This window comes from Scyliorhinus canicula, chromosome 20, assembly GCF_902713615.1.
Source record: "Scyliorhinus canicula chromosome 20, sScyCan1.1, whole genome shotgun sequence".
Classification (NCBI taxonomy): Eukaryota; Metazoa; Chordata; class Chondrichthyes; order Carcharhiniformes; family Scyliorhinidae; genus Scyliorhinus; species Scyliorhinus canicula.
The window spans coordinates 46,794,791-46,809,693 of NC_052165.1; the positions used below are offsets into that span (position 1 = coordinate 46,794,791).

The 14,903-nt window shown below is 46.0% G+C and overlaps 1 protein-coding gene across 12 annotated transcripts in view; it reads right to left on the minus strand.

Annotated features, from left to right (window-relative positions):
- nav3 (neuron navigator 3) overlaps nucleotides 1-14,903 on the minus strand; it is an 838,834-nt gene that overhangs the window by 107,246 nt on the left and 716,685 nt on the right. For 11 of the 12 annotated variants that reach the window (XM_038781097.1, XM_038781098.1, XM_038781101.1 and 8 more), the window contains 3 exons: nucleotides 13,636-13,903; nucleotides 9,732-10,416; nucleotides 1,134-1,631 (listed from right to left, as the gene is read on the minus strand). In XM_038781097.1, the coding sequence (XP_038637025.1) occupies nucleotides 1,134-1,631; nucleotides 9,732-10,416; nucleotides 13,636-13,903 (1,451 nt within the window). The remainder of the gene's footprint in view (nucleotides 1-1,133; nucleotides 1,632-9,731; nucleotides 10,417-13,635; nucleotides 13,904-14,903) is intronic. The other variant, XM_038781103.1, reaches the window with a different exon arrangement.

Genomic DNA, 14,903 nt, shown 5'->3' on the forward strand with positions numbered 1-14,903 from the left:
GGCTTGCTAGCTCGAGATGAATGCATTCCTGGACCTTTTATCCCATAGTCTTCGGAATCCCTACTGTAACATCTGTGCCTCCACACTCCCACCATTGGTTACTCGATATGTTCAAATTGTGGTGACCTGCCTTCCAGTGTCAGGACACATTTGCCACTATCTGATTAAATCATTCTTGCTACAAATCAAATGAACTATTTCAACACTAATTAAATGAACAGTTACATTTTCTCGTGAATAATTGAAAATATTTTTTAAAACATTATTTTCTAATGCCTCCGACATTATTCTCCTGGATGTTACTCACGATCGTGCTTGGGGAATTAATCTACAATCTATGCAGACTCCAGGACAATCCCAGAGGGTTGGCAACTCCTCCCAACGATGAATATTCATTGGTATAATAAGGGCCGGGGGGGGGGGGGGGGGGGGGGGGGGGGGGGGGGTGTTGAACAACGCAAGATAACCTCCAGAGATTTTATGTGGCAAGTTTTATGGTGAGCCATTGTTTTTTTAAGTATATTCTCATACCTTATAAATGATCCAGTGCGAAAGGAGGCCATTTGGTCCACCTTGCCTGTCCTGGATCTTTGACAGAGCTGTCCAATTAATCCCACCACCCTGCTCTTTCCTCATTGTTCGGTAAGTTTTTACCCCCTCAAGTATTTACCCAAGTTCTCTTTTGAAAAAAGATTCTCCTCATTCCCCCTCTGGTTCTTTTGTCAATGACTGTAAATTTGTGTCCTCTGGTCACTGGCTCTATCGCCACTGGAAACAGTTTCTCTTTATTTACATTATCAAAACCTTTCCATTCAATCTCCTCTTAACCTTCCCAGCTCAAAATGGAGCAATCTCAGCTTCTCCAGTCTTTCCATGTTAATTCATGTAATGTGGAGAGGCTGTGAAAGCGCCCTGAAACATCCAAATCCAGCACTTTGGGAGGAGTGTGGAGGTACAAATACAAGCAAAGGAGAGCTACATCCCTCATTTAGCATTCGACTAAATCTTCTCTAGAAGACTAACTTTCAACAGCGGATGTGCTTAGTTGAACACAATGCTGAGGCCTAATGCTTCAGACAGGTTTCCAATTAATCTGTTTGTTTAGGCTAGAGCAACAAGGGTTCCCAGCTCACCTCTCTGATAGTGTCGACTTGACGCTTCCTGTCCTCATTAGCATGTTCTGTACTTCCCCCTTGGGCACTGTGGTCAGTCCAGATAATGAGCCATGGTGGCTGAGTGGAAGATCGATGGACTCAGAGCTGGTGTGTAGGCTGGTCAGGGAAGGATAGCTGAGCGTGTCCTTACTGCCCCCTGGTGAACTGCTGAGGCTCGCCGTCAGCTGGTGACCGCTGGAGTTCAACGAGTGGAGTGAGGCTGGGCTAGAGGCCAGCGACTGGCTCAGACCTCCCCCTTCAGTAAGCAAGTCTGAAGGTTTGCAGCCCACTGAGCTGCTCCCTCCGCTACTGACCTGCCCACCAGCACTGGCGAGGCTCCCTGTCCCAATGGAAGGAGACTCAAGGCTGCCCTGGCGAGTCAGAGAGGCGTGAGGGTTAGAGATGACAGTAGAACTCTTCACTGATTCCGAACTTGGCACACTGCCCGCTTTCCCACTGGTTTTTGTTCCAAACAGCCTACGGAAAAAGTGATAAAACAATAAGCAAGGAGCTTGTCACAGTTAACCACGTCTCAAGGAGGAATTGGTCTTTTTAAACAAAATAAATGGCAATGTTTTAAAACATTACACACAAAACAAATCCACAAAAATCAATCTTGTGTCTCCCAGTGCTGGGGCTGACAGAGTGCCATACTGTTGGGGGTGCCATCTTTCTTTGTGAGGCATTAAACTGAGATCCCATCTGCCCTCTCAGGTACATGTAAAGGATCCGATTGCCAGTGTTTTGAAGAGGAGCAGGGAAGATCTCAACCAAATTCACACGAAGACAGCAAATTATCTGGCCATTATCACAGTGGTGTTTGTGGGAGCTTGCTGTGCACAAATTGGCTGCCATGTATCCTGCATTACAACAGTGACTGTACTTTAAAGGTATTTAATTGGCTGTAAAGTGCCATTGGACCCATGAGGTTGTGAATGGTGCTGGATAGATTAGTTTGTATTCCTTTCTGTTTATACAATCAAGAGATAGCCTCATTAAAGTGTTTCAGAGGATTAGAGGATTAAAGGATTTGATAAAGAAGAAAGAGAAAAGTATTTCCTCTGGTTGGGCGAGTCCAAAACAAGGGAGCATAACTTTAAAATAAGAGTCAGGCTAGTCAGGGGTGATGTGAAGAGGCATTTCTTCACAGCGAATATAAGGAAAACCTGGGGCTCCTCCAGAAGCTGTTGAGGGTGGAATTTAATAGAAAATTTCAAAACACAGTATGATAGATATTTGGCTTGGTAAGGATATTAAGGATTATGGATCCAAGGCTGAATGGCCTCCTCCTCTTCTATGACTATTTATAAAGAAAAGACACCCCAGAACTCCGCCCGACCCAAGGGTATCTCACTTCAATGACCTTTCACTGTGAAGCACATGTTGTTTTCTTGAAGGGATTTACCAGGCTGTACTTCAATCGCACAGCGAGAGCACTAATGTGGGAATGAGGAGGGTAAAGAAAATCCTGCGTCATTTACCTCATGTTCGATTGGTTTCAAATCTTTATCCTCTGGCCAGATTTTATGTTTGCAGAGGTGGAATATAATCTTCTGGGAAATACTGCCAACAAAACCATTGCTTAAAAGAACAGGAAAATGTCCTCAGCTGTCCCACAACAACATGGTTGCATTTCAAACTCAGAGAAGCCATTCCCATTGCACCAGTGTGACAATCCAATTTTTGCCACATTGTGGATGATTTTAATGCTGAGCCCAGAAACCTACTGGAAGCTGAATTCCAACAGGATGTTTCACTTTTTGCACAAAACAAAGGGGAAGAAATGATATCCACATCAGAGTGATTCCCTTTCCGCCATCTACAAGGTACAAGTCAGGAGTGTAATGGAATACTCTCCACTTGCCTGGATGAGTGCAGCTCCAACAACACTCGAGAAGCTCGACATGATCCAGGACAAAGCAGCCCATTTGATTGGCACCTATCCCACAAACATTCACTACCACCACCACTAACGCACCGTGGCAGCCGGGTTTGCCACCAACAAGATGCCCTGCAGGAACTTACCAAAATTCTTTATGCAGCACCTTCCACTTCACTACTACCCTCTGGAAGGACAAGGGCAACAGACACATGGGAACATCACCACCTGGAAGTTCCCTTCCAAGCCACTCACCATCCTGACCTGGAGCTGTGGCAGCCATTTAATGGGACAAAAACAGAATCCCGCCGAGAAAGGCATCAATATTTAATGAATTGATATATTTTGCCGGGTTTTTTTTGAATCGGCAGGGAATGCCACACTTTAGTAATTTCCTGCACTGGCGAGGATCGAGGCACCATTTTAAAATGCTGCCCTGATCTTTTGACTCCCCTCAGCCACCCCAGTCCCTCCCGGCCACCACTGCGTCCAACTTGCCTCTTCCGGAGTCCTCACGACCCCCTTTACCCACCTCTTAAGGGCAAGGCACCCCCTCCAGTCTAAACCCTGGGTGGGCAACCTGGCACCTGGGCACATTGGCACTGCGAGACGAGGACCATGGCATGCCCTTCCCAGCCTGGTAGTGTTACACAGACGTCCAGGCAGTGCTAAGGTGCTAGGCTGGCAGTGCCACATGGACACCCTTGCAGTGCCAAGGCAACCGTGCCAGGGTGTCCAGGTGACAGCACCAAGGTGCTACGCTGACAGTGCTATGGTGCTCGGGTGCCAGGGTACTATCCTACCCTGCCCCTGACCACCCAGGAGTCTCTAATGACCGAGGAGACCTCTCTGTGCTGTACGCCCGGTCTACCTTTGTGGAAACCAATGCTAAATGGTGCCATGTGAGGTCTCCCCGGTGGTGCCGCTAGTTCCTGGGCGCAGGGAGAAACCAGCGCAGACATATCTAAATAAGTCTAATGGCTCACTTAAATATGCTAATCTGGATCATGCCCACTGAAGGCAAGATCCAGATCGCAACATCCCGGTTTTAGGACGGGTGTAGAAAGATTTACAAGAATTATTCCAGCGATGGGGGTTTCAGTTACGTAGATATATTAGAGAAGTTGCAACTGTTCTTCTTAGAGAATGCCGAGAGGAGATTTGACAGTGATTTTCAAAATCATGAGGGATCTGTTCCCTTCAGCTGAAGGGTCAAGAACCAGAGGAAATAGATTTGAGGTAAGTGGCAAAAGAGCAAATGGAGACAGGAGGAAAAACCTTCTCGTGCAGAGAGTGGTTAAGATCTGGAAAGTGCTGCCTGATTGTGGTGGAGGCAGGGTCAATTGAGGCTTTCAAAAGAGAGTTGGATAATTACCTGAAAATAAGACACTTGCAGAGCTACGAGGAAAAGGTGGCTTTGTGGGGCTAGCCGAGTTGCTCCAGCAGAGGGCAGCAGAGCAGAGCTACTGATCAGCTGTTCTGGGGAAATTTGCATACGTGCAGTGCGGTCAGCCTAAGTTGAAGGTGGTTTGTGGAGAGACTGTTGGCAAGTGACAGTTAAACCCGAAACACTTCGTGAGTGTTTCCCACCCTACCTCCTCCTCTAACCAACCCCCCCACCCCACGGTGGTTGGGAAGCGGGAGCACGGGCCTGTCGTGAAGGTGAGTGAGTGCCTTTAAATTTGCTTACCTTTGAGCAGGAGCAGGGTTTGAGGTAATATCAGGTAAGCTCTTCCTTTCTTTTTCTTTTTCTTGTTATTTTTTAAATCTAGAGGTGATGTCAGGGAAGGCAGTACAATGCTCCTCCTGCAGAATGTTTGAGGTGAGGGACGCCGTCAGTGTCCCTGCTGATTTCATCTGTGGGAAGTGCACCCAACTCCAGCTCCTCAAAAACCGTGTTAGGGACCTGGAGCTTGAGCTGGATGAACTTCGGATCATTCGGGAGGCAGAGGGGGTCATAGATAGGAGCTTCAGGGAAATAGTTACACCAGAGACTGGAGATAGATGGGTAACTGTAAGAGGGACTGGGAAGAAGCAGTCAGTGCAGGGACCCCCTGCGGTCGTTCCCCTGAGTAACAAGTATACCGTTTTGGATACTTGTGGGGGGGACGACTTACCAGGGGTAAGCCATGGGGTACGGGCCTCTGGCACGGAGTCTGTCCCTGTTGCTCAGAAGGGAAGGGGGGAAAGGAGTAGAACATTAGTAATTGGGGACTCAATAGTCAGGGGCACAGATAGGAGATTTTGTGGGAGCGACAGAGACTCACGTTTGGTATGTTGCCTCCCAGGTGCAAGGGTACGTGATGTCTCGGATCGTGTTTTCCGGGTCCTTAAGGGGGAGGGGGAGCAGCCCCAAGTCGTAGTCCACATTGGCACTAACGACATAGGTAGGAAAGGGGACAAGGATGTCAGGCAGGCCTTTAGGGAGCTAGGATGGAAGCTCAGAGCGAGAACAAACAGAGTTGTTATCTCTGGGTTGTTGCCCGTGCCACGTGATAGTGAGATGAGGAATAGGGAGAGAGAGCAATTAAACACGTGGCTACAGGGATGGTGCAGGCGGGAGGGATTCAGATTTCTGGATAACTGGGGCTCTTTCTGGGGAAGGTGGGACCTCTATAGACAGGATGGTCTACATCTGAACCTGAGGGGCACCAATATCCTGGGGGGGAGATTTGTTAGTGCTCTTTGGGGGGGTTTAAACTAATTCAGCAGGGGCATGGGAACCTGGATTGTAGTTTTAGGGTACGGGAGATTGAGAGTATAGAGGTCAGGAGCACAGATTTGACTTCACAGGAGGGTGCCAGTGTTCAGGTAGGTGGTTTGAAGTGTGTCTACTTCAATGCCAGGAGTATACGAAATAAGGTAGGGGAACTGGCAGCATGGGTTGGTACCTGGGACTTCGATGTTGTGGCCATTTCAGAGACATGGATAGAGCAGGGACAGGAATGGTTGTTGCAGGTTCCGGGGTTTAGGTGTTTTAGTAAGTTCAGAGAAGGGGGCAAAAGAGGGGGAGGTGTGGCGCTGCTAGTCAAGGACAGTATTACGGTGGCGGAAAGGATGCTAGATGGGGACTCTTCTTCTGAGGTAGTATGGGCTGAGGTTAGAAACAGGAAAGGAGAGGTCACCCTGTTGGGAGTTTTCTATAGGCCACCTAATAGTTCTAGGGATGTAGAGGAAAGGATGGCGAAGATGATTCTGGAAAAGAGCGAAAGTAACAGGGTAGTTGTTATGGGAGACTTTAACTTTCCAAATATTGACTGGAAAAGATATAGTTCGAGTACATTAGATGGGTCATTCTTTGTACAATGTGTGCAGGAGGGTTTCCTGACACAATATGTTGACAGGCCAACAAGAGGCGAGGCCACATTGGATTTGGTTTTGGGTAATGAACCAGGCCAGGTGTTAGATCTGGAGGTAGGTGAGCACTTTGGAAACAGTGACCACAATTCGGTGACCTTTACGTTAGTGATGGAAAGGGATAAGTATACCCCGCAGGGCAAGAGTTATAGCTGGGGGAAGGGCAATTATGATGCCATTAGACATGACTTAGGATGTGTTGGTTGGAGAAGTAGGCTGCAAGGGTTGGGCACACTGGATATGTGGAGTTTGTTCAAGGAACAGCTATTGCATGTTCTTGATAAGTACGTACCAGTCAGGCAGGGAGGAAGGGGTCGAGCGAGGGAACCGTGGTTTACCAAAGAAGTGGAATCTCTTGTTAAGAGGAAGAAGGAGGCCTATGTAAAGATGAGGCGTGAAGTTTCAGTTGGGGCGCTTGATATTTACAAGGAAGCGAGGAAGGATCTAAAGAGAGAGCTGAGACGAGCAAGGAGGGGACATGAGAAGTCTTTGGCAGGTAGGATCAAGGAAAACCCAAAAGCTTTCTATAGGTATGTCAGGAATAAAAGAATGACTAGGGTAAGAGTAGGGCCAGTCAAGGACAGTGGTGGGAAGTTGTGTGTGGAGGCTGAGGAGATAAGCGAGATACTAAATGAATACTTTTCGTCAGTATTCACTCAAGAAAAAGATAATATTGTGGAGGAGAATGCTGAGACCCAGGCTAATGGAATAGATGGCATTGAGGTGCGTAGGGAAGAAGTGTTGGCAATTCTGGACAAGGTGAAAATAGATAAGTCCCCGGGGCCGGATGGGATTTATCCTAGGATTCTCTGGGAAGCCAGGGAAGAGATTGCTGAGCCTTTGGCTTTGATTTTTAGGTCATCATTGGCTACAGGAATAGTGCCAGAGGACTGGAGGATAGCAAATGTGGTCCCTTTGTTCAAGAAGGGGAGTAGAGATAACCCCGGTAACTATAGGCCGGTGAGCCTAACGTCTGTGGTCGGTAAAGTCTTGGAGAGGATTATAAAAGATACGATTTATAATCATCTAGATAGGAATAATATGATTAGGGACAGTCAGCATGGTTTTGTGAAGGGTAGGTCATGCCTCACAAACCTTATCGAGTTCTTTGAGAAGGTGACTGAACAGGTAGACGAGGGTAGAGCAGTTGATGTGGTGTATATGGATTTCAGTAAAGCGTTGATAAGGTTCCCCACGGTCGTCTATTGCAGAAAATACGGAGGCTGGGGATTGAGGGTGATTTAGAGATGTGGATCAAAAATTGGCTAGTTGAAAGAAGACAGAGAGTGGTGGTTGATGGGAAATGTTCAGAATGGAGTTCAGTTACGAGTGGCGTACCACAAGGATCTGTTCTGGGGCCGTTGCTGTTTGTCATTTTTATAAATGACCTAGAGGAGGGCGCAGAAGGATGGGTGAGTAAATTTGCAGACGACACTAAAGTCGGTGGAGTTGTAGACAGTGCGGAAGGATGTTGCAGGTTACAGAGGGACATAGATAGGCTGCAGAGCTGGGCTGAGAGGTGGCAAATGGAGTTTAATGTGGAGAAGTGTGAGGTGATTCACTTTGGAAAGAATAACAGAAATGCGGAATATTTGGCTAATGGTAAAATTCTTGGTAGTGTGGATGAGCAGAGGGATCTCGGTGTCCATGTACATAGATCCCTGAAAGTTGCCACCCAGGTTGATAGGGTTGTGAAGAAGGCCTATGGTGTGTTGGCCTTTATTGGTAGAGGGATTGAGTTCCGGAGCCATGAGGTCATGTTGCAGTTGTACAAAACTCTAGTACGGCCGCATTTGGAGTATTGCGTACAGTTCTGGTCGCCTCATTATAGGAAGGACGTGGAAGCTTTGGAACGGGTGCAGAGGAGATTTACCAGGATGTTGCCTGGTATGGAGGGAAAATCTTATGAGGAAAGGCTGATGGACTTGAGGTTGTTTTCGTTAGAGAGAAGAAGGTTAAGAGGTGACTTAATAGAGGCATACAAAATGATCAGAGGGTTAGATAGGGTGGACAGCGAGAGCCTTCTCCCGCGGATGGAGGTGGCTAGCACGAGGGGACATAGCCTTAAATTGAGGGGTAATAGATATAGGACAGAGGTCAGAGGTGGGTTTTTTACGCAAAGAGTGGTGAGGCCGTGGAATGCCCTACCTGCAACAGTAGTGAACATGCCAACATTGAGGGCATTTAAAAATTTATTGGATAAGCATATGGATGATAAGGGCATAGTGTAGGTTAGATGGCCTTTAGATTTTTTCCATGTCGGTGCAACATCGAGGGCCGAAGGGCCTGTACTGCGCTGTATCGTTCTATGTTCTATGTTCTAGATGCTGACACAGGCATGATGGTCCAAATGGCCTCTTTCTCTGCTGTAACCATTCTACAATTCTATGATATGGCACCTTACATGACTTCAGGATATTCAAAACACTTGAAGGGAAGTTAGTGGTTAATCTGTTACGACCATCCTGAACTCATCCGTTCAAATCCCTCAATGATGAATTCAGGGTTTTTTTCTTTCTATTTACTGTTGATCTTGGGGATTCAATGATGCTAATGCCATTCAATATTCAAAGGGAAGTGGTTAGACTCTCTTGTTGGAGTTGGCTACAGTTGTGAGGCAAGAATGCTTACTTGCTACTTCCAAAACCTAAATTTTGTCCAGATCTTGCTGCTTTAGTGAGAAAACAATTGATTGTGAAAGATCGTTATCAACGACCAACTGGTCCACAGATGTTCTTCAGTGTAAGGAACCTGTCCCGCCTTCTAGGTCTAGTTCACATTTTATATTTGGTTCTTTATACCCTCAGTGCAATTAGGGATGGATAATAACTACTGGCTTTTAAGTCTCACCCAGATCTTAAGGGGAAATAAGAAAAATTAGGAGTTCCCAGATAATGTATACTGGTAAATCACAAACTGTCCATCATTGTCCTCAACATGATCTCCAACTGCAAAGACTGACAACTTCTGTCTTCACCTCAACCTCATCCCAACAATAAATGGGAATCTGTTATGAACTGCAAAGAAGTTCATTATTAGTGAATGGGAAACAGGGATTAATACAGTAACTCCCGTGCTCCCACTCAGAGGGAGTGTAGATCAGATATAGTATTATAGCACTTTTCCAAACCAGAGGCGAACTTCTGCTTCCACCATGCAGTGTTACCAAGATTGAAACCAGAATATCTTACCCGGACAGGCAGCTTCCAGTTCAGACATTTCTGGCTTTAAAAGGTTACAAAAAAAAAAAAAATCAGACTCTATGCCACAGCGTGCGACAAAAGCAGAGGAGCTCTGGGTAGTCACCTGCACAAACTGTTTTGGCTGACATCATCACTAACCTGCGAAATGTCGGTGAAGATATATCAGGATATTTAGAGCCCTGTTGCCTTAATCCCGATGTTCCGCTGCTGTTCATTGAGGGTGGGCTGGATTTCGGAGAACTGGACAGTGACATGCTTTCCGGGTCTGACACTGCAGCTGCCTTGTCCCGCTCTCGGTCACCTTGACTGATGCTGATGGGACTGGATCGGCCTGAGCCGACCTTGGACGGTTCTCTCAGTTTGGAAGCTGATTTGCCACCAGCATTGGAATCGATGTTGCTGGTACTAGAACGGTGCCCACCACGGCCGGCTATGTTTCCAGTGCTGGACTTGTCAGGTCGTGGTAAACTGCGGTACTGCAGGTTAGTCCTGGAGCTGATCAGCAGGATCCCATCCTCTTGGTTCTGGGAGCCATCCAGACTTGTCTTTCTCACAGATGTTGACTTGCTTGGGATTCCTGAAGACTTGGGCACCTTTCCCAGGGTGGCTGAGCCACTGGTCACCGTCACACCGCTGGCTGTTGTGGATGAGCAGACTCCAGCTTTTTTGAACCCAAAGGAACCCGCAGTGGGTGCGCGAGCAATACCCGATGGTGGCTTTTTTCCTTCATCTCCACTGCTCCTTCCTGCCTCTGAGGGTTGGGTCGTTGTGCCTTTTAGGGACACCTTTCCTTTCTCTGAAACTTTTCCATCTTCCGATTTCCCTGTAATTAAACTTAGAATGTACAATACAGAAACAATACAGAAACAGGCCTTTCAGCCCAATAGATCCATACTGGCGATAATGCACAACACAAGCCTCCCACTATCCTTTATCTAATTCCTTCAACATATCCTACTATTCTTTTCTCCCTCATGTGTTTATCCTGATTCCCATTAAATGTATCGGTACTATTCATCTTAACCACCCCCTGTGGTAGAGGATTCCACATTCCTACTTCACTGATAGGTCTTCAACTCTCCTCCCTACATCACCCTTCACCCCAATGATTCCATTCTCCTCAGTATGTTCACCTAATACAGGGCGAGATTCTTCGGCCCTCCCCAGCCATGTATTTCTCAACAGCGGGAGGCGCTGTGCTGTTCGCTGGTGGCAGGATTCTCTGCTCCCGGCATTGTCAATGGGATTTTCCATTGAAGCCACCCCAGGCTGCAGTGGGGGCGCGCTGCCGGAAAGACCAGAGAAACCGGCAAATGGCCGGAGAATTCCAGCCACCATCTATCAATTTCAATTTTGACATTTTTAACTGACCCCCCCCCCCCCCCCCCCCAAGTCTTAACAGCTTTCTGGGGGTTGGGGGGGGGTATGTGGAGGAAAGAGTTTCAGATTTCCACTCCTCTCTTCACCCCTGACCTGCCTGGCTCTAAATATAAGGCGATGTCCACTGGTTCTGGACTCTCTCTCTTGCTCTCCCCCCCCCCCCCATATCCCCTCCCCAACTAGATCCACCTTATAGATTCCTGTAATTATCTTAAAAACTGGAATTAAATCACCAATTAATTTTCTATATTGAAGAGAATACAGGCCTAGCCTATGAAACCTGTCCCCAAAATTGAATCCATTTTGCCCCACTAATAATTCTGGTGAAAACAGGAGTGGAGGTGAGTGAAAAAGACATCCAATGGGACCAAATAATTTCTTGTGAATTGTAGGATGTTGGCTCAATCAATACTGGGAATTAATGATAAGCGACACCATCATCAAACTCACTGAACTGTAACCAGCAGTTTAATTGGAAGGGTAATCATTCTGAAAGGTTTGGGATTGCATTTCTTTATTACTCATGGCCTCTACCTGTACTATAAACCTGTAAACCCTTCTGATTCTGGCATAAGATCAGCTGGGTTCATATTGAAAAGCTTGTACTCGGCACAAAGGGGATGAGTGGACCTGCCTCCTCCTGTGTTAGCTTCATAAAATGAAATAGCATTTATAGCATAGAAACAGGCCCTTGAACCACCTCACACACTTCTTCATCCTAAGGTCTGAAAAGAAGTGGCTGCAGATATAGTACAGGAATTCATTATAATCTTGCAAAATGTCTTAGATTCTGGAAGGGTCCCAATGGAACACATTTATTCAAGAAAGGAGGGAGACACAAAACAGGAAACTATAGGCTAGTTAGCCTCACATCTGTCATAACATCTATTAACGAGGTTATAGCAGGAAATTTGGAAATCATAATGGGATCAGGCAGAGCCAACATGGCTTTGTGAAAGGCAAATCATGTTTAATTAATTTTGAATTCTTTGAAGAAGTAATACGCAGGGGGAACCTGTAGATGTGGTGTATTTGGCTTTCCGAAAGACATTTGATCACGTGACTAAATAAATTAAGAGCTCACGGTGAAGGGGGTAACATATTAGCTTGGATAAATGATTGGTTGGCTAACAGGAAGCAGACGTTAGAGATCAATGGGTCATTTTCAGGTGGGCAAGCTGTAACAGGTATCAGTGCGGGAGTCTAAACAGTTCACTCTTCATATCCATGACTTGGATGAAGGGACTGAATGTCTGGTTGCTACATTTTCTGATGGTACCAAGATAGGTAGGAAAGTAAGTCTGCAAAGGGACATAGATAGGTTAACTGAGTGAGTACAAACTATCGCGTATAATGTGGCACAATGGAAATTTGTTCACTTTGGCAGGAAGAATAGAAAAGTAGTAAATTGTTTAAATGGAGAGATTGCAGGGCTCGGTGGTACAGAGGGATCTGGATTCCCTGGGACATGAATCGCAAAAGATTAGTATGCAGGAGCAGCAAGTGATTAGGAAGAATGTTCGTGTTTACTGCAAGAGGAATGGAATAGAAAAAAAGAGAAAAGTTTTTAACACCAGCTGCAAAGGGCCTTGGAGAGACCATATCTGGAATACCGTGTACAGTTGTGGTAGCCTTATTTGAAAAATACATAATTGCGTTCGAAGCAGTTCAGATAAGGTTCACTTGACTCATTCCAGGGATGATGGGCTTATGTTGTGAGGAAAGGTTGGACAAGCTGGGCTTGTATCTGTCAGAGTTTGGAAGAATGGGAGGTGTCCTGGGCCAGGATTTTGTGGAACTGGAAATTCCCACCGAATGTCAATGGGTTTTTGGCTGCCTTTCCACATTTTCCATGTCACACACGAGGTTTCCTGCTATAGGCAGGGCTGGAGAATCCCGGCTCCTGAGTGGATGTAATAGGGTGGATAGTGGGAGAATGTTTCCTCTTGTGTGTGAGGCTAGTTTAAGAATAAGAGGTCTCCCTTTTAAGATGGAGGTGAGGAAACATTCTTCTCTCAGAGAGTCACTAATCTGTGGAATTCACTTCCACAGGGAGCTATGGAGGCGGGGTCATTGAATATATTCAAGGCTGAATTGGGCAGATTTCTGATAGACAAGGGAGTCAAGGGTAATGGGGGCATAAATTAAATTGGAGTTGAGACCAAGATCAGATCAGCCATGCCCTTATCAAATAGCATAGCAGGCTCTGAGGGCTGAATGGTTTATTCCTGCTCCTACGTTCTATGTTCCCATCTCACCCTATGAACATATCCGTCTATTCCTTTCTTCCTGTGTGTTTATCCAGCTTCCTTCAAATACCCCATGTGGGAAAGAGTTCCACACTCTCTGGGTAAAGAAGTTTCTCCTGAATTCCCTACTGATTGTCCTTTGGTTTTCATATCCCACTCAAGTGGAAATATCTTCTTTACATCTATCCTATGAGTCCCATTTTTAAAACCTCTGTGAGACCACCTTTGAGCCTTTTCTAGAATAAAGAGTCCGGAGAACAGTAATAATGGACTTGAAACGTGAACTCTGTTTCTTTCTCCGCAGTTGTTGCTAAACATGCTGAGTATTTCTAGAATTTTCTGTTTTTATTTCAGATTTCTAACATCTGTCATATTTTGCTTTTACATTGAGTGGGTGATTTCCATTCCCTTACCTGCCGTTTTTAAGGGATGCTTGTTCCGGGGTGTAGGTACCCCTCCTTGTGCCGTCATGCCCCGCCTCCATGATCCGGTTTGAGACAGGGAAAGAGATGGCCTTTGTCCCTTCTCAGAATCATCAGACAAATCAGAGGGGTTCCTCTTCCATTTATCACTGGAATCCATCTTCAATGTGTCGTGTCCTTCCTCGGGCTTCTTCAACTCCTCACCGCTCCAAGCAGTTTCATTTTCTGATGTTGAGTGCTTCTCGGAGTCCGTTTTGAGCTGTGAGAATGAATTAAGGTAAGAACTGTACATCAGTGACCAGAAATTTGTTTGCTTTTCTGTTATGCCGTTCAGGAATGAAGATTGGGAATCAAAATGTCTTCCACATTTTGTGTCTGACAAGTGGGACTGTCTGCAAGCTAAGAGTGCAAGGAATCAACTGAAGTTTCAAGACAAGATCGATAAATTATCCTTCAGTAAGGGTATCAAGGGATAGGGTGCAAAGAGAACACAAATTCAAGATAATTGACAAAAGAAACAGAGGGGAAGATGAGGAGAATCTTGTTTCTTTACACACCGAGTTGTTGTGATCTAGAAGGTGTTGCCTGAAAGGGCAGTGGAAGCAGATTCAATAGGAACTTTGAAAATTTTGCAAAGCTATGGAGAAAGGGATTGGATAGCTGTTTTGAAGGGCCAGCATGGACACAAGAGACTGAATAGTCTCCTCTGGTGTTCTGCTAGGGTGTTCCCTTTCTGCGGATGAATTGGCAGAAGAGCCACTCTCCACATCTGGAGTGCATTGATGAATATTTAAATAGTCTTCTCTTGGCATTCAAATCAAAAACATTGCTTTAACCGCAGAGGCCAGATAGCTTTTGACAACATTATTTCTAGTCCCAAGAGCATCATTTTAGTTGAAAGATTCAGACGAGGGACTGAGATGGCAGAGTTCTAAAAGTCTCATTCAGCAGTCACAACTAATCCCACAGACCGGACATGGAGTGTACTAAAGGCTTGTATGGTATTAAATTTTAAATATCTCTCTTTGTTACTTTTGTAATCCCATCCAGCCAGACATCCTTTGCTAGTTCTTTCTGCTCTTCCAACTCTGTGCTGCTGGGTGTTCCACCAGTGCTACCCAAGCCTCTCAGCCTTGCTTCATCCTTTCCCACCTTCCAAACCAGTCTAGCCATCTAGAAAACAGACTGTCCAATACTGACTCAGATCACTCTTCCTGGTACCGCCCCGACCCCCATCCTCTCTCACATCCAGTCTAACC